This window comes from Patiria miniata, unplaced genomic scaffold (assembly GCF_015706575.1).
Source record: "Patiria miniata isolate m_02_andy unplaced genomic scaffold, ASM1570657v1 HiC_scaffold_14, whole genome shotgun sequence".
Classification (NCBI taxonomy): Eukaryota; Metazoa; Echinodermata; class Asteroidea; order Valvatida; family Asterinidae; genus Patiria; species Patiria miniata.
In genome coordinates this window covers 2,088,139-2,112,732 of record NW_024037052.1, presented here as the reverse complement: position 1 = coordinate 2,112,732, position 24,594 = coordinate 2,088,139, and the positions used below count along the sequence as shown (strand labels likewise).

General features: G+C 38.2%; 1 protein-coding gene across 1 annotated transcript; it reads right to left on the bottom strand.

Annotated features, from left to right (window-relative positions):
* Positions 1-853: 853 nt before the first annotated feature.
* On the bottom strand, positions 854-18,148 carry LOC119722198. The gene is made up of 10 exons (XM_038192245.1): positions 17,762-18,148; positions 14,794-15,046; positions 13,230-13,523; positions 12,082-12,203; positions 10,973-11,198; positions 10,089-10,376; positions 8,650-8,774; positions 3,280-3,514; positions 2,116-2,193; positions 854-870 (listed from the first exon to the last, which is right to left on the bottom strand). Exons 1-10 carry the CDS (start codon positions 18,146-18,148, stop codon positions 854-856), a joined length of 2,025 nt encoding a protein of 674 aa, XP_038048173.1.
* Between the last annotated feature and the right edge of the window lie 6,446 nt (positions 18,149-24,594).

Below are 24,594 nucleotides of genomic sequence, written 5' to 3'. Positions count from 1 at the left end.
ATCAATGTTAATTGTCAAAAAACCCTAAAAACCCTACAGCTATACTATCATTTATAAGGAAATATTTGTTAAAAATTAAAATTTAATTAACGCGCAAACAAGTCCAAAGATTGGGCACATTTTTACCCGTAACGTTTTAAGTCACCAGAGACGAAATGTAACGACAAGAACATTAAAACGAATGACAAAAAACGAATTTGCTTTTTCAATTCAACGCCAATTGCTTCACGAGACGAATTTCAAAGATTTTGGAAGAATCGGAATGCTAACAATTTGAATTATACTGAACCTTAAATGAAATCTAGGGGTGGCTTTCTGAAATTCAAATTGAGAAGTGAGCATGGCGATGTTTGGGGACGAAATAAATGTATCGATATAGGGAATTCGTGTGATACAAGTGTTAAAATAGCTGGGAAAACCTATACTTTAAAAAAAATGATCTCAATTGCATGGTCCACAACCCCCCCCCCTCCCTCCCTGGCCTACGGAGGCTTTGATCTGGGGGAACGTATGTTAGTTATAGAGGTAATACACTTGTCACACTGCCTACATTTCTTTTCTCTAGAGCCCAGAATTCAGCAAAATTTTCACTGCAAGATTTTAAACCAGTTAATTTGTCTTCATTAAGGTTTTTTGAGTATACAATTTTTTTTGGAAAAATTTATAGGTATTTTATAATTCAATGCCAATGACCTAAATTCATCACAAAACCAACACACGAATCTTGGATTTCGGATATTTTCCCTGATATTTAAAATTGGACTCCGGCCTATTGGCGTAGACACTTAAATTTTAACTTAAAATGGATCTCTGTGTGTATATCATTGCCCGGCCTTGTTTCAAGTAGACCTGTTTATGCCACGACTTCCCCTGAAACAAATGGTTTATTGAGCACAAAGTGATTTATTTTAACCAATAAATAATTCGTGAAGAAAAAAATCTCAAACTTCTTGATATTTTTCAAGAAAATATCCTATAGTATGTGGCGGCAGTGTAAATTACCATCAATGTTAATAATTGGTGGACATAAAAAAGTCGTCTGCTGTGATCAGAGGTGTCTCACGAAGTCTCATACGTGATGTGAACGGTTTTTCTGACGGGTAACGGACGCAAAAGAAAACACGACGCCCTCCATACGACTGTTTACGTATGATGAAAAGCTAGTAGCAAAAAAGTGAATAAAAGCACTTTTCCACTCCTTTGATGAAATTAGATTTTCAGTTTGTTAAATAGTGATGTTTCCTCAGCGTGATAACGTTAAAATAAATTCTATTGCAATTTGTTCTAGGTCAGGCTCTGTTTTGTTCTAAATTGACCGGACTAATTCTGCATTACATACGGTTAATATTTACGAGAAAGAAATTCTACTTTTTTTCAGTAAGCTCATCTATTCTTCGTCACTATATTTAGATTACAAGTTTATGTCTTCACTTATTTTCAGTGCGGACTGAAAATGTTAAATTGTAACATAATGCATCAAGTATGTTCAGCTGGGAAACTTCTTTTATTTAGTATGTGTAAAATTGTTCAATCACTGATGCAGAATAAGACTCGTTTGCCACATTTATTGTGTATTAAAGGATATAGGCCTACATAATTTCTGCCTGTAAATTAGCTCAAAACGGCGACATTAAAACGCCGTCAATTTCACGAAAATAGGGCTTATTGCAAATACATTTTAATACTAGATTTCAGCCTCTATTTTTCGTAATTCTCATTGTAATGCTTGAGCCAAAACCTTCATCACCTTCATCTATTGCACATTTTACAATGCTTAAAAAAGTACACATAAACTAATGTCATCTTTCATAACTGCTTATACTATAAATTTCGGTTCGATTGATTCAGAACTTGTAAAGTTATCATTGTTTTCCTTGGGTTTATCTCCGACATCGATTTTTAAAGACGGTCAGTCCCCTTTTTTTTCCTTTGTTGGTTTTTCTTGTATACAGTATTATTAACGACGCAGCTTCATTTCACACTTGACTATTACATGCTCTGCCCATCCATCCCATTTCAAACCACCATCGTGATATTTCCCATTCAGGCTGTACGAAATATCATGACTACACGCTCCGAACCACCACCCCCCTCCCTGCCGATCTGCACAGTTACCCTGCTCCTCATCCTGGTCTTTGTCATACGTTGAGAATTTATGTTGATTGAATTGAGGGAAATCAGAATCCGGTGAATCTACGCAAGAGCAAACAAATATTAAAATGATATGAGTTTTACGACACCACTTTGGGAGTGGACGATGAAAACCACAAATATTAAATGGACACCAGGAATAGATGCATTGTATTACAAGCACATTTACGGTGTGTGTGCTTTTGAGTAGACCTGTAGTGCATTCATTATTTTAATACTTAATTAAATAACAAAAACCTCAAAGATGAACGCTGTAGGCAAAGACAAGAAATAGGTCCAATTGTATATCAAAGGTTTAAGTTATGGCTTAAGAACGAGCGTTGAATGTTGTACGCATTTTGGTGTACAATCCATCATTTATATGTTTGTGTTAGGACAGGATTCTCCAATGTTTTGGTGCTGCTCTGTAGGAAAACAGTATAGGCCCCACATTCTCTTGGTGCCTGACTGACTGACTGCAGGCGCGGTTCTACGGGGGGGGGGGGGGGGGGGGGGGGCCTAGGGGGGGGGGGGGGGCTTTAGCCCCCCCAAAAATTTGGTCTAGCCCCAACAAATAAATTCCGTAAAACAAAATTGCATTATAGCAAAAAGAAGGATTGTGATGTACATGCGAACGGTCTTCCCCTGAAGAAATAGTCGTGACAAGGGTGCATTTGTAGTCAATATAGTGTGAATGATTTTAGGATTTTATTGGCGCTCCCCACTGAAAATATGGTATGACCCCCCCCCTCCCCCCAACCTATTGATTTTCGGAGGCCTAAGTGTCTGGAAAAAATAACCGGTCTACATTTCAGCACGCCTCCCTGGAAAAAATTCTGGATGCACCCCCTGCTAGCCCCCCCCCCCCCCCAAATATTTGTTCTAGAACCGCGCCTGACTGACTGACTGACTGCCACTTGTGAATTAGACTTGCTTAAGTCTCACATTTGCCAATAATAGTATTACCTCGTAACGGCAGTGAGTGGACTAAATCCGTTCCGTTGTGTAGACCAGATACAGGAAAGTACTTCCCGTGAATAGCCATTCTGAATCATTGGAAGGCATTTTGTGCGCTCTGGGACAAGCTTTGTCTTGTTTTGTTTTATTATTGCTGTCATATTAAACCTACTTTGTGGTTTATTAACATACCTCGGTCCAAAGTGTAACCATTGCCTTTGACGCTGAATTTGTTGACTTTGATTTGTTTCTTCGTTCCTTGATCGTCCACCAGATCTACCCTTAGTTTCCATTTATTAGTAGAAGTGAGTAGACGGAGTTTCTCGTTCCCAAGCCAGAACTCTCCCGAGAGGTCGCCGAATCCGTCCCGGTACTCGGTCCAGTTGCGAGTGAAATCCACCGACCCATCAAACCGCTTCTGAAACACCTGATACACAAAGCAATAGGGACCATTAGAAAACGATGCAGGTACGGGATGCGTGTGCGGCTCGGAGAAGTTGTGTATCATTCTGTGCGGTACATTTTCACGTACTCGCACGGCGTTCCTGCATCACACGTCAAAATGGTAAGTTCACGTATGGATTTTTCTCGATAAATTACGACAAAAATAGTTATCTTATGAACTCCCAAATTTGTAGGAATTAAGGTATAGTGTGAAGATAACGTTAAGGATGTTATATTAATAAGAATTACCACGGCATGATGGCGATTTTATGCACTTTTTGAGCCTTCACTTCACCCGTTTTTAGAGCTAACAAAGTGACAGAGGCAGCGAAAGTTTGTGTTGTTTCAAGTAGCATCCTTATCGTGAAAAATGAAAAGACTTTGATAAGCCTCGTCGACGCGTCGTGGACAATTTGGGTCAACAATAATGAGCAATAAAATAACAATGTGTAAGCTCATGTTGACAAATGGCTTCCTCTAATGAATGTGATTTTTTTCTTCTAGTGCTAGCCCAAGTTTAGGGCCAGTTGGGAGTGGCCCTAGCCCTAGGCTAAAGTAAACATGCAAAGCAAAAGCTAGACTATGATCTATGATTTCCTTATTTTTTTGTTAGTGTAGCAAATGCTGTATATATTCTCTTTATGAATTATACTGGTGTTTCTTTTGTTGTTTTGGACGAAATAGCACAAGTACATGTACTAAATATTCACACATGTAGAATTAATGCAGCCTACCGTACTCCCTGAGTAGTAACACGAGTGTAGGTTTATAATCAATTAGTCATGCCCTATACTCTGGCTAAACTAGCCCCATTCAATTGCCAAGTATCTTGGAACCAGAAGGGAGCTAGGGCTTAGCCAACCCTTGGCACGTACGTTTGCACCCATACATTTACCAAAAGCTTCAACTAGTCTGTGGATTGAATTACTTTCAGGTCAGGAACCAGCTTAAATGAAACAGAACTGATGAATTCCTGCAAAAATTATTATCTAAGGTAAACAAGAGAGGAACTCCCAAAAAATGCCAAAGATAACTCCAGCAGTCTATGAAGAAGGCAAAGTCCTGGGAAGCTGGTCTTCAATTGGCAACTCGAGGCCTAATTGCCAAAAGTAAAGTAAAGTTTATTTCTTGTTGAGCTGTCATGTTACTTTGTTGGGTCAGTGTAAATAAAAAACAAAAAAGAACAACTGTATATATAATGCAAAAATGTTACATGTATTTCATTGCTGTAGTTGCAATCACCTGTCATGCTTGTGAATTTTATTAGCCACAAGTTATACAAATATGTATTCCACATTTAAACCACCAATTTCATACCTGCATGTCTGACCTGCATGTCAGCGGTCTAACCAGAAAGAAAAACAAACACTTGTTAGCCACAGTGTTGTGCAGTCAAGCTTCACACTACAATGATATCATACTACACATTTGTAATTGTATGATGCACTGCAAATGAAGCGTGAAATCTAAAACTAGACTGTGAAACAGCCAAAGACACCTGAACAAAATTCTTGAAATGTGCAAAACGTGTACTCTAGCAAGTCTATTTTGTGGTTTTTATTGAACAGGGTGTCAAGAGCAACATAACTGCACCTGAGATGATGAGTCTGAAGGATTTGGTCGGAAAATCCTGTGGAAAATGCACGTTCACCCTCGGAGTTATTACATTTATGGAACCGAGCAAAATTTATTATGAATTCAGGTCACCTGACCAGTGAAAAAACTGAGTGATAAATGGGCCACAAAAATTGTGGGTAACCTTTATGAAAATAATTCATGGAAAGAAATAAAAGTGGGTTAACCTTTTGTAATTATTTTACAGGCTGAAATACTTACTTACATTATTTTCTTTTATTTACACCTTCTTGTAGCTGAGCAACAAGCTACAGTTTGGAGCTACCCCGAAGATGTTCAAGAATCAGAGACCCTACAGCAATCAAGAGTAGATTGAGTTGAAGTGACAATACTGCTGGTCTCGCTGTTAGTTGATCTTATCAATATTACAATTAATTATTTTGGATTTACTAATAACTAAAATTTGAGAGAACAAGGACTGTAAAAGGATTATTTGTTTAATATAACTTCATAAATGACATTTTTCTTGCCTTTATTAAGGTAGTTTGCCAAAATGGACTGCTCATCAGTTTCTTAAACATGTACTAACATTCATTTGTGCTGCTTTTTGTTGGATGACACTGTACAATAAATTGCCAATTGTATTCTATTTTTATAGTGAAAATGAAAGTTAAATGTCATTCTCTTTATTATACTAATGTAAACAAATACATTCTGTTGTAATTTGTCTAATATTGGAAGTACGTAAGGTTGGTTAAGTTGGCATACAGCTGAACTCCTCTGTAAATCCAATATGACTTTTTTATTTTATTTTAATTCCAGTATGCTGGGACTGTGCCACAACTTGTTTCTTTAAACAACAGAAAATTTACATATTCAGTACTTAAGGTTGGCTTATTGTGACTTATTATTTAGCTCAAATTTGATAAATACTATTTAATATTAAATTATTAATTATCAAATATTAATTATATGCACTAATTTAGAAAAGTAGTATTATGGCCACCTCTGCAACATTTTCATTTGGAAAATGCAGTCAATTTTATTGAACCAAACATATGTAACCATAATGCCCTTATTGATACTTATTTTCAGGTAGGCCTACATACTTTTTATGTTGTGTTGCTTGAATAAACAAGGGCCAAAATACTGGAGTTGTGTAACAAAAGGCTTCACAGTAATTCCAGTGTATAACAAGTTTTAACATTAAGTAGCTATAGTAGATCAGACCCCCCCCCCCCCCCCGCGAGATGTAAAGTCAATCTATCGAATTGTCATAACCTTACTTAAACGTTAGTATCACACTCTTCAGCACTATTGCTTTTCGCTTGCAAAAAAGTAATAATCCAAAAGAACAAGAAACTATTAGCAGTGTGAGTAGGTTACATATTTCATGTGGCCTTATTTACAAACTTGTCTCAGTCTTCAAGTTAAAACGCCAAAAAAAAGAAAAGGAAGTAAACAAGCCATCCTCGAAAAAGGAAAAAAAATGCACATGAAATAAATAATATTTACCAAATGATACATGTATCAGCCTTGACAATGTTCCATGTATATGTGAGTAAATAATGATATGACATTTATTTGCTTGGCAAGGATTTCTTATTTCGTTGTAAAAAAAACAAACAAAAAAACAGCTCTGATAAAAAAGTTAGGGAGTTACAATTCAGGATAATTACTGAATGATGTTAATAACAACCTTTTATGTTTGACTGAAAAGAGCTCATTATTAGGTTCACCCTTGAAACAGTTTTGTAAAGAAGGCGAGCTAAGATTATAGAAGAAATGAAACGCTCAGTTCCATTTCAGTGGGTTTAGAGGTAGTCTAAGCAATCTACATGTATATTTGTGCACATGTAAGCAAAGTGGATTTAATAGCACTCTCCTGAAATCCATTCATATCTTTTTTCATTTTGAGTATGAAAGTAATCATTACGAAAAGTGAGGGGGAAAAAACAATGTAAATGCAATGTAGTCCGATATTTAGTGGTATTGAAGTGACAGCGCGGCATTCCCGCACAAGTCACGTTTGTGCACATGCCGCAAAATCTAATCCTCTTTTCAACGCATGCGTGTACGCGATACGGAAACGCCGTATTCGTACACGTCTCGCGTACACGCACCGTTTAAATGTTATAAACCAAAACACGATAATTATTTTTTGAGAATTCATAATGCAAGAGATATGATCACTTATCCGCTCTGGTGTAGTACCCGAATAGAGGGCGGCATTTGGCTTTTGGGCAATTGCACCTGAAGTGGCTGATAAATAGGGAAATGTATGAAATCCTCAGAACTACAAGCCTCACAACCATTATGGTATCGAATGAAAGGGGACAACAATGCCTTTTATTTGAGTGATGTGCTAATGAGAAAGAATGGGGTGATTTTTTTTTTTTTTTGTCAAAGAAATGTTTATAGGCTAAAATATAGGTTTTAGGTAGTCCGATTTCGGCATCTTGTTTTCACATGCAAAATGCAAGTGTTATTTAGAGTTTATGTTTTTAAGGCAGAGAGAAAGGTTCGTATTTTTATAAAAATATCACACAGAACTTAGAATAGCATGATTCAGCATGTTTTTATCACGTGTTTGAAATTTATTTCAGACAAGTAACGTCCGTAACGTTATAATTTAACGTCCGTAACAACAAAAGTATGATGTTTCCATAACAACATATAGTTCCTTTTTGTAAAATGCTATTGATGTTTTTAAAGAGTGAACCTATATCTACCTCAACATAGTGAGTTTATCAAAATTCTTGCAAGAAACTTTTATCAACGCGTAACAGCCGTAACGGTCGTTTAATTAAAAATTAATTAATTCAGCTAACCCTAACTTAACCATGTCATGATGTACATTAAGGCCTAAGCTAGATTTGTACCAAATATAAAAAAAAAAATTGCATTCGGCCAAAAAAAAAGTCTCCGATTTCTGGTATGCGCTCGCGTCGCCGTAGCCATGCGCGTCGGCAAAATGAAAAAAAAGTGTTTTTTTTTCAATAAAAGATGATGTCTCAAAACCGCCAAACTCACTGGTTTGACTGGAATCCTGCTGCTGCACAATTTTAACGTGTTTTTAGATGGGGTTATGATCGAGAATAAGCTTTATGTGGCCTCTCTTGACTCCCATATATTTGCACTAAGTTTAGTCGGGCACCATTTGCAGTCATCAGCCGACATTTGAAGCAAACAAAACAGGTAGGCCTTGGCCTAAAAAAAAAAAAAGCCGCGTCGCCGCACCACTTTTTGGGCAAGCTCCATACCAGAAACCGGAGCCTTTTTTTTTGGCCTTACAAGTTTTTACTTTGTTGTTTCAAATTGGTTTTTAGTCTCGAACGATGGAATTGGCCTTTTCCATGTTTTTTAAAAACATGTTTTTTGTTTATTAAAATAAACAAAAACCAATGGAATGAAATGCAGTTTCTTTGAACTGTGTATTGACATAGCTCACAGTTACCTACTCGAATTCACAGCAGGGTCATTTTGATGGTTAAATGCTACTTTTAAACAGGGGCAATTTGAGCAAATACAAATCAAACTTACAATCCAGCCATTGGGTTCTGTATCCATATCGCAGTAAACCTTCATTCGGTTCGTGTAATTCCACTTTGAATATATGGTGTAGATGCCGCTGCTCTTGACACCAAAATTATACAAGCGTTGACAATCTGAAAAGAAAGGTGGAAATAGTTCCTGGTAAAAGAATATAATTCTTAATTAAGCGACCAAGACTTCCCCAAATCAGCCTTCGGGACATATTTCTCTTCTAGCTGAAAGTGAACTTGGCTTCGAGGTCCCAGTGGATGGGTAGGGCTAATTCTCCAAGTATAGAGCCTTAAAGCAAAAGGTCACGGGGCGAGCTTCCGGAACCCTCACGCCGCCCGCCTATATGGGCATTATATATATTGCCCTTTTTTCTTGCTATAATTTTAGAACAGAATAATTTCTAACCGTATAATCACCCCAAGAAACATTCATCATGGAATTTTATCTTGGTATTTCTCACGAAAAAAATAATAAGAAGAAATCACTGGGATAAAACGAATTTTACTCTTTACGACCTTACACATCCGGCATTATCGTTTCCAAGTCTCCGCGTTCGTTCACGTTTGTTTTCACATCTCGTACTTGCGTGACGACGAAAATGTATAATGACACGAAGATTTACCGACCTACAGCCGATGGGTTCTTGATTTAGTCGGGCTGGCTTGAATGCAGTCCTTATCAGCGGTCATTTAAGATTTGTGTTGTAAATGCTAATGAGTCCTTTCCGTTTATTAATATAAAATGTATATCCTAAAAGACATTTTAGCCTCCTATTTAACTTTACCCATATGACCGCCACAAATTATTTATAAATGTTCATCTTTGTACGAGTCCCCCGAGTTCCACTAGTCGTACCAGAAAAATAATGCAAATTTTAGAATTTTGCGCGTTAATTTTGTTATTCAAGGGTTCCGGAAGCGCGCCACCAGGTGTGAACTTTCACGCTCTATTGAACGAACATTTTCAAATAATTTCTTTTTTTAGAAAAAAAGTGCCCGCAGCACCCTTTTTTAAAACCACATTCAATAATCGTTGTTTTCCGAACGATATACCATTACAAGGCGGAATAAGTTCACGGGGTATTTAGTACCAGCCCTTACTTCACTTCACTTCACAGCAAGGTTTATCATATGAAATCGGTAGGTTCGTTTCCTGGTATGTACCAACGATTCTATAGGTGCCTTATATTTGTTTAAAACATAATTATTAAAATAAAAAATGTAGATACAGAATTTAAGCAAACATGTTTTGTCTCATCACAGCAAAACTGAGATATTTTTAGGCCCCTTTCATTTCTCATTTTTATGTAATGTGCTTTGAAATTCATACTTAATTGTCAAGGCTCAAATCCCGATTTTTATCATTTTGTTTGCTTTATTTGTGCGAAAATCAAGTGCAATAATTTCAATGAAATGTTGTTATATACTGTGAATTACCACGTGGAGTGAAACGGCGTAGCTTCATTTGACTGCTCCGCACTACTATGACGTTCCCTGGAACATCCCATTTCATTCCGCGGTATTCCAGATCTGCATTGTCTGGGTGATCCAGAAGGGAATATTCTCCATTCAGATTGCTCCAAGAATCCTGCGGAGATTCACACTGGCCAAACCACCATCCTCCTCCCTCGACCTCAGCACAGTTGATTCCGGCGGAATCGTCGTTGTCTTTATCATACGTCGAAAACGCGTGAGGGGTGTCGATGGAAAGGAAAGGCCAACCATCTATAACAAATCAAAAAGAGCGAAATACTTTATTATGTTAATGCAAGTGAGTCTGGAAAACAGGGGAATGCTTCCTTCTTCTATCGTAATATTCCTTGGACAGTAAATTCAATCTCAAATGAACGTGCAATAAATCAGGAATTCGAAAGCAACTGGTATGAGTAGACTAAGAATATATCTTTTAGGTAAAACACGACGATTAGATAGGATTTTGTTTTTGTTTTTGGTACTCTATTGTAATGTAGAATTGTTGGTATGAAAGGATATGAGGCCATCAAACATAATGGGTTCCAATTTGCAGGGGACCTCATTTTCTGGGGGGAGGGGCATTTAGTGCGTTGTTGCCTTCCTCAAATTCTGTGCAGAGGGGTAGGGGGTTGTGGGGGCGGTCACAGGTCTCAGGGAAGGGGCGTAGGGAGGGGGATGGCAGGTTGGCAGGTGACCCCAAGCCCGCTCTTAGCTACCCAACTGGTTTTGGTCAAATGCTAAAAAAAATTACATTTTGTTCCGTTTCCATGTTATTATTCGGAAGTTGAATACGCCCCTATGGTTAAAATGCATCTTAACAGTAAATCCTTCTACCACCAATTTATAACTGTCGCCCTTTACGCGGAATGGCCACCGGTACGTCATATTCTTATTTGATTTCAATTGATCATCATACACCGCCTCGATCTCAAGTACCCATTGACCTTTCGAAGTTAGTTGACGGACTTTCTCGTTTCCAAGCCAGAACTCTCCCGAGAGTTCGCCAAATCCGTCCTGGTACTTGGTCCAGTTGCGAGTGAAATTCACCGACCCATCAAACCGCTTCTGAAACACCTGTAAAGAGTGTATGGAAAGTAAGTGAATTGTGTAATGAGATAATTATGCTATAAAGTTACTCAGACACCAATAACGAGTTGGCACGGAGTTTCTGTTTAAACTGATAAAAAAAAAATGCATCGGTTCAGTTCGCGTTGTCATGGTATTTGTATTTCATCAATACTTGAGACAGTTTACCCATTGCTATTGGTCAAGAACCAGTCACGTGCAGGTGGTTTTAAACTGCCGGATAAAACACCGTCTGGTTTTAAACACAATTCCTGCGTTCTGCGCCACATCGCGCAGAACGTACAATGCTACTTTATGTGCAGTGGGCGTGGTTTAAACTGAAGCGCCGTCACACTAACAAAAAGTAACGACCGTAACGTTATAATTTAACGTCCGTAACAACAAAAGTATGATGTTTCCATAACATCATACATGTAGTTCCTTTTTGTAAAATGCTACTGGTGTTTCCAAAGAGTCAATCTATATCTACCTCAACATAGTGAGTTCATAAAATTCTTGCAAGAAACTTCACAGGCTTTTATCAATGCATAACATCCGTAACGGTAGTTTAATTAAAAATTAATTAATTCAGCTAACCCTAAGTTAACCATGTCATGAGTTAAGGCCAAAGCTAGATTTGTACCAAATATAAAAAAATTTCATTACAAGTTTTTACTTTGTTGTTTCAAATTGGTTTTTAGTCTCGAACGATGGAATTGGCCTTTTCCATTTTTTTTGTAATAAACAAAAACCAATGGAATGAAATGCAGTTTATTTGAACTGTGTATTGACATAGCTCACAGTTACCTACTCGAATTCACACCAGGGTCATTTTGATGATTAAATGCTACTTTAAACAGAGGCAATTTGAGCAAATACAAATCAAACTTACGATCCAGCCATTGGGTTCTGTATCCATATCGCAGTAAACCTTCATTCTTCTCGTGTCTTTCCACGGATAAATGGTGTAGATGCCGCTGCCCTTGATACCAAAAGAATGCAAGTCTTGACAATCTGAAAAAAAAGGTGGAAATAGTTCCTGGTAAAAAAATATATTCTTAATGAAGCGACCAAGACTTCCCCAAATCAGCCTTCGGAACATATTTCTTTTCTAGCTGAAAGTGAACTTGGCTTCGAGGTCCCAGTGGATGGGTAGGGCTAATTCTCCAAGTATAGAGCCTGAAAGCAAAAGGTCACGGGGCGAGCTTCCGGAACCCTCGCGCGGCCCGCCTATAGGCATTTTATATAGGTTGCCCTTTTTCTTGCTATAATTTTTGAACAGAATGATTTCTAACCGTATAATCACCCCAAGAAACATTCATGTTCGAATTATATCTTGGTATTGCTCACGAAAAAAATAGAAGAAGAAATCACTTGGATAAAACGATTGTAATTGCTAATGAGTCCTTTTCGTTTATTAATTTAAAATGTATATCCTAAAAGATATTTTAGTCTCCTATTTAACTTTCAGTTTTTACCCATATGACCGCCGAAAATTGTTTATAAATTTGTACGAGTCCCCTGAGTTCCACTAGTCCACATGTATTTTAGATTTTCAAAAGTGAGAGGTCACTTTTTGGCACAATAGTAACTATTTTACAAAGGTCTTCTTCGACTGTGGTATTCGTAAGAAATCACTGTACCCAAAAAAATGCAAATTTTAGAATTCTGCGCGTTAATTATGTTATTCAAGGGTTCCGGAAGCGCGCCACCAGGTGTGAACTTTTACGCTCTATTGAATCAAAGATTTTTTTTTTTAGAAAAAAAGTGCCCGATTCTATAGGTGCCTTATATTTGTTTCAATCGTGTTTAGTTTAAAAAAAAATGAAGATACAAAATTTAAGCAAACATGTTTTGTCTCATCATAGCAAAACTGAAGATATTTTTAGGCCCCTTTCATTTCCCCTTTTTTATGTAATGTGCTTTGAAATTCATACTTAATTGTCAAGGCTCAAATCCTGATGTTTATCATTTTGTTTGCTTTATTTGTGCGAAAATCAAGTGCAATAATTTCAATGAAATGTTGTTACTGTGCATTACCACGTGGAGTGAAACGGCATAGCTCCATTTGACTGCTCCGCACTACTATGACGTTCCCTGGAACATCCCATTTCATTCCGCGGTATTCCCGATCTGCATTGTCTGGGTGATCCAGAAGGGAATATTCTCCATTCAGATTGACCCAAGAATCCTGCGGAGATTTACATTGGCCAAACCACCACCCTCCTTTCTCGACCTCAGCACAGTTGATTTCGGCGGAATCGTCGTTGTCTCTATCATACGTCGAAAACGCGTGAGGGGTCTCGATTGAGGGGAAAGACAAACCATCTGTAACTAATCAAAAAGGGCGAAATACTTTACGTTAATGCAAGTGAGCCCGGAAATATAAAATATCGAGATTAGAGGAATGATTCCTTATTCTACCGTAATACATGTACTCCTTGGACAGTAAATTCAATCTCAAAATGAATGTGCAATTAATCGGCATTTCGAAAGCAACTGGTATGAGTAGACCAAGAATATATATTTCAGGTAACACACCACGATTAGATAGGATTTTTTTGTTTTTGGTACTCAATTGTTATGTGGAATTTTCGGTATCAAAGGATATGCGGCCATCAAACATAATGGGTTCCAATTTGCAGGGGACCTCATTTTCTGGAGGGGCACTCAGTGCGTTGTTGCCTTCCTCAAATTCTGTGCGGATCGGGGTAGGGATGTGTGTGTGGGTGGGTGTGGGTGGTGTGTGGGTGGGTGGGTGGGTGAGCTTGTCTTACATACGCAGTGTGGACTTCCGAACAAAAGACGTCCACATAATGTAGGTAGCACCGACGTTGTGTGGACTTGCCCACGTCCACACAGTGTTTCCCCATTTCTGGAAAACAGGTTAGAGGCATTTTTGGGTTAGGTTTATCTGTAGCAGAATGAAGAGAAACACTAAAGGGAATCATAGAAAAAAAATTGGGTTGAAAGAGTTTTCACAGTTTGAGAAAAATGAGTTTTTCACTGGTTTTTCTTAACTACACGAAAGCAATGGAAAGTCCACACTAGTCATGTGAAACAAGTGTGGGTGGGTGGGTGGGTGAGCTTGTCTTACATACGCAGTGTGGACTTCCGAACAAAAGACGTCCACATAATGTAGGTAGCACCGACGTTGTGTGGACTTGCCCACGTCCACACAGTGTTTCCCCATTTCTGGAAAACAGGTTTAGAGGCATTTTTGGGTTAGGTTTATCCGTAGCAGAATGAAGAGAAACACTAAAGGGAATCATAGAAAAAAAATTGGGTTGAAAGAGTTTTCACAGTTTCAGAAAAATGAGTTTTTTCACTGGTTTTTCTTAACTACACGAAAGCAATGGAAAGTCCACACTAGTCATGTGAAACAAGTATGGGTGTGTGTGTGTGTGTGAGTGGGGGGGGGGGGGGCGGGGGCGGTCACAGGTCTGGGGGTGGGGCGGGGGGTGGCAGGTGACCCCAAGCCTGCTCTTATTACTTACACCAATGGTTTTGGTCAAATGCTAACAAATCCATATTTTGTTCCTTTTTCATGTTATTATTCGGAAGTTGAATGAGTACGTTTCTTGATAAGAAAAATGGATCTTACTAGTGAATCCTTCCACCACCAATTTATAGCTGTCGCCCTCTACGCGGAATGGCCACCGGTACGTCATATCATTTGATTTGAATTGATCATCATACACCGCCTCGATCTCAAGTACCCATTGACCTTCCGAAGTTAGTTGACGGACTTTCTCGTTCCCGAGCCAGAACTCTCCCGAGAGTTCGCCAAATCCGTCCTGGTAATCGGCCCAGTTGCGAGTGAAGTTCACCGACCCATTAAACCGCTTCTGAAACACCTGTGAAGAGTATACATGGAAATTTGGCGAACGTGTAATGAGATGTTGAGTATGTTACAAAGTTACCCAGAATACCGAGTTGGGAACAGAGGTTCTGTATAAAACCGATAAAAACGTTGTATTTATTTATTTGTATTTTCATTTTAACAGGGTAGCCTCGTTGGTTCTTAAACACCTAATACATGTACACAAACCAGTGTTATAAACCAAAATGCGATAATTATCTTTGATAATCCATAACACAACAGACGTAATCACTATCTGCTCAGGTGCATTACCTATAGAGGGCGGCATTTGGTTTTGGGACAAATGCACGCAAAGTGAAACAGCTAACAAAATGGAAAATTTATGAAATCTTCAGAACAACAAGCATCGCAACCTCAAATGTGATATCAAATGAAAGGGGGCAACAAGGCCTTATATTTGAGTGGTGTGCCACTCACTGACGCCAGTGAGAAACAATTTGGTGAAATGTATTTGTTTTGGTCAAAAATGTGGTTTGTGGGCTGAAATTTATAGGTTTTAGGTACTTTTGGCATCTTGTTTTCACATGCAAAATGCAAGTGTTATTCTGCGTTTTTGTTTTTAAGGAGAGAAAGGTTCAAAATTTAAGAAATTATCGCCCATAACTTAGAATAGCATGATCCAGTTTTTTTTTTATCACGTGTTTGCAGTTGATTTTAGACACGTAACGTCCGTAACGATATAATGTAACGTACGTATAAAAAAAAATGATGTTTCCATAACATCCAAGCTCCTTTTTGTAAGATGTTACTGGTGTTTTTATAGAGTGCACCTATATCTACCTCAACATAGTGAGTTCATTAAATTCTTGCATGAAACTTCACAGACTTTTATTAACGCGTATATACTGAGAAAACAAAACTCTCTGCTTATATCTCATTAATTAATTCAACTAACATTACATTAACCATGTCATGTTGTACATAAAGGCCTAAGCCAGATTTGTACCAAACAACTAGAATTTCCTTTCTCTGCAAATATTTTTCTTTTTCTTGCTTCAAATTGATTTTAGGCTCTTAACGCTTCGGCCGTATATAACGATGGAATTGCCCTTTTCCTTTTTTTTAAATCAACAAAAACAAAATGGAATAAGATGCAATTTCTGTGAACTGCGTATTGACATAGTTCAAAGTTACCTACTCGAATTCGCACCAAGGTCATTTTGATGATTAAATGCTACTTTTAAACAGAGGCAATTTGATGATATCGGTACAATGTTGACTTTGGGCTTCCAAATGTTGTGATGTCATCAAACCGTAAGTTTGGTTTTATTAATACATACACTTAACATCCATTATATTTCCAAATGTTCAAAAGTTCTTTTCACTTCATGATGAACATGTAGCATCTTTGACCTAAATCAGAATTCATTTTGCACTTTCTAACTGATTACGTCATCAAACCGGAAATAAAGGGTGTCGTCCCCCACCCCCACCCCCGAACTCTCAAAACGTCTTCTTTTTCACAGCTTCTAAAACTACATCGCAAATATCGATTCATATTTGAAGGGCATAGATTCATTTTCAACAACGAAAACGTTTTTCCAATCAGGTAAATGTTTATTGAGTTATGGCCAATTTAAAACAAGTGCTGCTTTTTCATTTTGTCCACGGCGACTGATATCACAAAACGAACAAGCGCCGAACCGTGCACCGTGAAAGAGGCTACCAAGTAGAGGGCAGAGACAGAGCAGCACAGTAAACATCTAAGAATTAAAACAAACATTCCTTTTCAGTACTACCATTTCTTCCAAAAGGAGGAACGACCTTTATTGCCAAAAAAAAAAATAAAAAATAAAAAAGAACCAAAAAAAGAAAGAAATATTAAACAAATAAAGAAAGCAAAACTACCCTTACCCCAAAACCATTACATTCCCGATAAATGACAATTAAGACCGTGGACAATTGAACTGTTTTAATTTGCCATAACTCAATAAATAATTATCTACCCGATTGAAAACGACTTTTTCGTTGTTGAAAGCTAATGAACTGTACTCTCAAATATGTATCGATATTTGCGATGTACTAAAGCTGTATAAAAAAAAGAGGGCGCTAAGAGGGTTCGGTTGTTTTCGAACACCCTGTATATTGAAATTTATCATTACCAAAAGATGCATTTTTTCCCAAAACAAAATAATAAAATGATTGTACTGGAAAGAGTAAATTTTGTGATTCTATTATATCAAAAATATTCAAAACTGTTGCCTCCCGATCCCTCTGCGTCTGTAACTCGACAAACGCGAATCTCTATCTTTTTTTGAGGGGGGGGGGGGGGGGGCGGGAAAGTGAGGGGCACATTTTTTTCATACTGACATCATATTGCGCTTTGGCGCGCTGTTCTAAACCATTCATATACATATTTATGTGCATATAACGTTTTAGGGCCATTGCCGAGGGGTTGAAGTCTTAATTATAAATTAAATACACATTAAAATGTTGACCTCGACATTCTTCTTTTCGATTACTTTTACTTCCATATTTTCCTTTTTTCTCTTTTGTTTGATTTGTTCGGGGGGGGGGGGGGTAAGAAAGACAATTAGGGGGGGGGAGGGGTAAATGCCCTCCCCCCCCCCGTAGCGCCGTCACTGTTTTCACTTCAGATACCTCTATGAGCTATTCTGAAAGTAAACCCCTACCATGTTTTACTTGTAAAATGCAGCATGATTTTGAGAAAATAAGGGGTTTCACTCACTATGTATCCTTTCCCCGACTCCATGCGGCAGTAGACCTGCATATTCTGTCCTGCGTGCAGGATGGTGTACACACCGCTAGATGTCTGACCGGCATCCAAGATCTCTTGACAATCTGCTTGCGGCTCAGTCGGCTCAGAGGTGATTCGAATTCCGTGCGTCGTCTCCTCCACTTTGCCCGTAGTGCATTTGAACCAACGGCCGATGACGTCAGCAGTCACCTCCGGCAGCATGTCTATATACACCGGTGGATCCTGTCCCTGCATCTCAGGTGCGTAGCGGTGGTAATGACCGCCCTGTCTGACACCTGTACAGGTGCAAGGATCCCCCGGTGGCAGGACATATCTCCCCATGCGCTGGCCGCAACCGCGTGAGTCTAGGTCAATCATCAGAGTACAGACTCGGGCCGAGACTGAACTGACCACTGTATTATTCAGTGAAACAAACAAACAAACAAACAAACAAACAAACAAACAAACAAACAAACAAGCATGCAAGCGAGTTAAAACATATCGTGTGAAACCACAGGGCAGGAAGAGAGAAAAATGGAGCAAGGTGCACCTAAGCCTGATGCAAGGAATCTGTTGACCAAATTGCAACGAAATTGCAAGATGAAAAGAAAAAAATCTTTTCAGAAAAATCCAGCTGTGCCGAATGACGAAAAAGATAAATATTTTCCAAAATGAAGGGATCTTTTAAACCTTAGAGATCTTAAATGCCTGGATAGATTCAGTGGTAGACGTATTTTCAAACTTCGCACTTCACAACGTAAAGTGAAATAATATGTTGTTATAGGGCAATCGTACCAGATGGACTCTCAAAGCGCTTAACATAATTATTACCCCTGCTCGTTGGGCTCATAAAACAACCGTCTCAGCTCCCTGGGTAGTATACAACACAACGCTTCCATTTAGGTGCAAAGCAGCCAAAAATTAACCACAAAAAATGCTGCCCAGGCTCACAGTTATACCCATTTACCAATGGAAAAACAAGAAGTGAGGACAAAATATCCTGCCCAAGGACACACGCACCGCAAGCCCAGGATGGACTCGAACCAACAATCTGATTGAACAATTAACCACAGATTTTGAGTTTGATGCTGCAGACCATGAGGCGACGCCACTCTACTTATTAATTGAATACAAGAGAGCCGTATAAATATAACGTTGCAACTGAACGAACTTGATAATTAGTAACGTACCTATAGCAATTAGTGTTGTCAGCAATGCATTTAAATTCCAGCCCGATGCCATGGCTTGATGGCCACTTCTCAAGTTAAACATCTGAAGAAAAGAAAAAGAGTCAAACATGACATATGGTTGGAGGCAGCAAAGAATTTTAAAATAAACCACTGTCGGGTCTATGATTGTTCAATGAACAGAACATAGGGCTTTACAACATAACGATTATTCATAACTCTATGTCTGTGCAGTCCGGTAAAATATCAATTTCATGTATGACCAAAGTTCCATGAAGTCTCGTAGTTTTTTATGGGAATTTAAGATGGCGTCACATGACCCATGGTAATGTCATTATGAAATCAACTCCATTTCTTGCCAATAACACGCCCTTATTTACTTTCATACCGAGTCACAACCCGGTCGGACTTGTAGTTCTCTAAATATAGGACTTTAAATTATACACCTTTATGATGACGTCCCATGACCTATGGTGTTACCATGACATAGGCCTAATGTTTCGCGGCGGACCGTCTTAATAATAATACCGGAGTCTTATAGCGCACAAATCTACTAACAATTAGGTACTTCATCCCGTACCTTTTCTTTGTCGTGTTTACACATCACTTTATGCTTTCTTCGATACTTTGAAAGCAACAATAATCTATTTGTTTGTCGGATTCCATTGCTTTATCTTTGCAGGCCTGGTTAATTGAAATTGAACAATTTCGTGTGCCAAGAGAAAAGACGTTAGCAGCCGAGGCACGCAAAAAAAAAAACTTTTGGAGATAATCGAGTTTAAACGCTTTTGTGCTCCCATCTCTAAATTAGAAATCACATAAGGCTGACACTTATGACTTGTGACATTTGTTAATAATTCGAATAAAATTGTGCATATTTATTCCAAAATGTTACTGACCACTACTGTCAATATCTGTGCACTATAAACAAATCGTTGGATGAACAACCCTCTATGTCAGTTTGAAATCTTTCTTGTATCGCGCGCTTTACAGGACCATGCTACAGTTTGCGACGGTTTGTATAAGTAATACTATCGATCGATATTCACGGAACTGTTTGCTGTCTATCAAATTCGGGTTGTGAAGTGATCGGAAGACTGAAAACTCCCGTTACTTAATCTTTCTGATTAGTCGCGTTGACAAGAATTGTTTGTTTTTATTTGACAATCTCAACGAATATCTTCCCACAGAAATACAATGTGTATCCGAGGCATTGTCGAGGTATAACACACAAAAAGCTAAACGCAGCTTAGTTCCATTGTGGTCATCTACATTCAAAAAGTACAATGGTTTCAATACATGAAATTAAAACATAAATGAAATTAAAACATACTTCCACAGACAGACATTACATTGTATATCCAAAGCATTGGTGAGGATAACACAAAAAAGGTGGTTTGAAATACATTCATAAAAAGACCGAGGTTCAAAATACTTTCATAAAATAAAATTACGAGAAGTCAAATTGCACATGACATTTAGGCAGATGAAATTGTAATAAAACACAAAATAAGTGCGGACACCAGTTGGAGAAAGTGAGGTTCCCAATAGAATCAGGACCATTGATCCTTTATGCCCTCCCCCACCCCACCACAAATGAGAGGCGTATCCAGAAGGAGGGGGGAGGGGGGCATCTTGCCCCCCGGGGATTTTTTGGAAAGATTTTTTAAGTAACTATTTTCATCAAAAGTGTCCGGAGAAAAAAAACATGTCTACATTTTCGGCGCGGATGTGCGAGTGCGGTTGCCCCCCGACATGAAAAGCTGGATACGCCACTGACCGCAATGGTATCGCATTTTCCGCAGTTGCCTCATTATGTATGACAGCTCGATCAATTTGTTGTTCACCATATTATCAGGCAAAACGACTTTTTCATAATTACAAACGTCAAAACCGAATTGGCAATTGCCAACAAATGGCATGACTTATTATTTATTTATTTAGTAGACGGTTTTCAATTTTAAGTCTGATTCAGTATTCTAGAGGCAGCCTCCCACATACATTTCAAGGGTATTTTTTTCTGCCACGAGTCAAACACAATTAATTCATGCATCGGGGGTGATTCCTTTGCAGTCATTAAACGTTTAGCAATCATAGCGAATACGACTGGGCAAGCTAGTAGTTATACTGCATTATATATGATAGCAGGTTATGTGTTTTCTTATCAAAAACCTCTCGATGTCAATTAATATTTGGAAGCACAAGTTAATGGTTTTGTCTCTTTGTGTCAATTCCCGTGCTTACTGCATTATGTATGACATGATTTATCTGCGTATCGCAGGCTGAGCAACAATGCTTCAATAGACAGGCTTTATCATCACGGGTTATATTTTAAAGATTATATCCATGTAATGCATTTTAACCCTCAGTGAATTTTTGGGTAACATATCACTCTTCTTAAAATAAGCAGATACACCTTAGTTTAATTTGTTTTCAAAGTGTAATTTTCACCCTTTCTTTTCCATGTTAGTTTCTGAAAATTTAGGGGTCTGTTGTAATATGCTTCTCCAGCTTTAATTTCAAGAAACTATGTAGTATTTCCACTTTTGATTTTAAAACCAAGCTCAAATTGATCTAGATGTATTTCTCTCTCCATTACAAATTAAGCAGGAATGATAATTTTTTAACCCCCTTTTTTAATGTAATGCTCCCGTCCTTCACAGTAAAAATTAACATGACGGCCCTTTTTCAAAACTTGGCTTCGTTTCCGGCAGGGTTCGACACAGACTGGTGCCTGGAGTGTTCTGAAACGTGTAAAACTAAACCAGGCCCACTTTACTCACTCTTTAGCCAGCAAATTTCTCCAAAAATTCCACTGGGCAAAGAAAAGGTCCTCTGAATTTCACCAACCAAATTTGCAGACTCAATTCAATGTTTAAAGGAGACATTTCATCAATATTTTGCACATGAGAGGGAAGTCAAGTGATTTCAAAATGAGGCTAAAGACTAGACTGGTACATGTCCAACCATGGTCCAACTATTTGAAAAGACTGACCTGTTTATTCATAGTCATTTGTCTGGTGGCTGACTATGGATAAATGTGTAGTAAACATAGAGACAAGTTCCCGGTTCATGCCACACGTTTCTTTTGGCACAGTTGATCGATGCAGTACTGCCGAAGAGTTGTTGGACTGGTTGTTTCAGGTGCCAGTCTATTTTCTTGTATTGCATGTTTTCAATTCCTTAGGTTTTGGGACTCTCATACACAGTATTGAGAGTCCCAAATTTTCGGACTAAAAATACAACATTTGCAAACATCAAAAATAAAACTACCAAGTTGTTACGAAATACCTTACTAGGATGTTGGTAAATGACAGTCTAAAGCATCATGTAAAATTAGGGGCCCTGGTGTGAAGTTATTTTCAAGAAAAACATTGTACTTTTGTATACATTTCCAACGGTGGTCGGCCGACCACCGTTGGGAAAAACCTGACTATTTTTCAACTACTACTCCTAATTTACCATTTTTTCCGTCCAAATTTTGTTTGCTATTGGTTCCATGTTCATGAACGGGTGCAGGCCAGCTAGACTGATTCCCTTACAATTTTCCGGTATTTTTTTATCCATTTCATCTTTAGTGGAGTCAGGGAAATAGACTACTTGAACATTTTTGTTTTTCATGGTTTTAACAGCATTTTGGAACACAAAACTTCAAACGTGTGAGTGCAACAATATTTGATCTATTATACTAACCCCACAAATAGTTCATTTCTGAAAATTACAGCAAAAGCCAATGATGTACATTTCCTCTAACTCCTTTTTGCCACTAGCCAGCCGGCCTACTGAAACAGACTCTTAACTAACCCGCGGGCATATTCACTAATCCGCATGTATTTCTTTTATAGTGTGTCTCATAAACAACAATGTGCATACATCTAAAACGTGTATCCTGAGGCAATCTTGTCAGTGTTTTTTTTATAAACAGATCTTATAATTTAACACCAAACAGTTAATAAAATTAGATACAAGTTGATGCAGGTTTGCTTTCTGAATTTAATGATTTTTTTCTTCCTGTCCTTTCATCTTTGCTGTATCTTAATAATTTTTACTAAATGTCAGTGTTGTAGGTCTCGAGACCGGTCTCGGTCTCGGTCTCGAGACCACTTTTTTTCCGGTCTCGGTCTCGGTCTCGGTCTTGGGAGCTGTGGTCTCGGTCTTGCTCTCGGTCTCAGTCCCCTTTGGTCTCGATATTTTGGCTGGTCTCGAGTCGAGACCAGCCAAAAAGTGAGGGGGGGGGCGGATTCCGCCCCCGGCCCTCATAGGGTTAAGTAAAGAATCAGTTTAGGGCAAATGTGACTGCAGTGTTATGCTAATGGACATGTCTCTCTTCACTTTCTAGTGAGTCAGGCATATACCAATAACCATTGCTCCTCTTCTTATTTCCGTTTTTATTGTGGGATGATCTGTTGAAACAAGCACTTTATAGCCATCCTCATTGATTCCAAATACAACTGAGATTTAAATCTTATGAATCAAGACTGAAACATTATTTTTACCGTCCGATTTTGTATTTTGAATATGGGAACAATTCAACTCTTTTTCCCTAGAAATATTGGTGATTTTTTTTCTATTTTCTTTTTCAAATTTTCCTTTATTCGTGGAGGCGGGAAAACGTTTTTTGGCTTTTTCGCAAAATTTGCGAAAAAGCCTTTCTTTTTGTTGAGTGGTCGGGCACAACCCGACCACTCTATGGATTTGTTGCGATTAATCTTTCTTTCTTTCTTTCTTTTCTTTCGTTCTTTTTTTTTCTTCTGCATAGCACGTTTCCGCGGGTTTTCTCCTAAAACGGTATTTGATATGAACTTGTAACTTTTAACATATATTGAACCTCATTCCGAGTGGTGCATATTACAATGACGTCATTATGACGTCATCGGCTGTCAAATTACAAGCGATTTTTGTTGAAAAAATGACGATCTCCTTTCATCTATAACTCTTCAACAAATTAATCAATTATGCTCCTACCTTGTTATCTGATAGACCATAAATTGATAAACATTTTTTGTCGTGTACGTAAACTCGCTTGGCCTTTACTTCCGGGTCTACCGGAAGGTCAAGTTTAGGTGAATTCAAAATAAGTCGTAATTAGCCTGAAATCGAAACAAAGCACTATTTCTTCCAAACGGTTTACGGTATGATCATAAAACCTAGTGTGAACATGTACAATGTTACAAAGATGTTATAACTGTTGTTACGTTATCATGACGTCATCAGGTATCAAATTACAAGCGATTTTATTGCACGATTTGACAAAATACTTTGACCTATATCTCTTGAACTAAATAGAGTATCGTGTTCGTTTTTTCGTGAGGTTGTAGACGGTGCCTTGAGCAACATTTCTTATTCCCGGGCACAAAACTGCTTGACCTTTACTTCCGGTGTTACCGGAAGTGCAATAGAAACTGAATCTAACTCTAACATGGAAGCATTTTACTACAGACAAATACATTATGGAAGTGTTAAGTGAGGAATGCCAATCAAAAAACATTATTTTGACGTCATCCACGAAAGGGCGCCCTCCAGCGGCACATAGAAAACAGTTTAATCTTTTAAAATGTTAAAACCCTCAATCAAATTTTTATAATATATTGCCCTTATATATCCCGTGAGCAACCACAAATGAATTTGTACGGTTTC

Coding starts and splice junctions, on each gene's coding strand:
- LOC119722198 (XM_038192245.1), bottom strand. CDS start 18,148: ATGATTGACCTAGACTCACGCGGTTGCGGCCAGCGCATGGGGAGATAT. Junction 10,377..10,972: donor ATTCCGCGTAAAGGGCGACA/GTTATAAATTGG, acceptor GATTTGTTATAG/ATGGTTGGCCTTTCCTTTCC. Junction 8,775..10,088: donor ACGCCGTTTCACTCCACGTG/GTAATTCACAGT, acceptor CTTTCTTTTCAG/ATTGTCAACGCTTGTATAAT.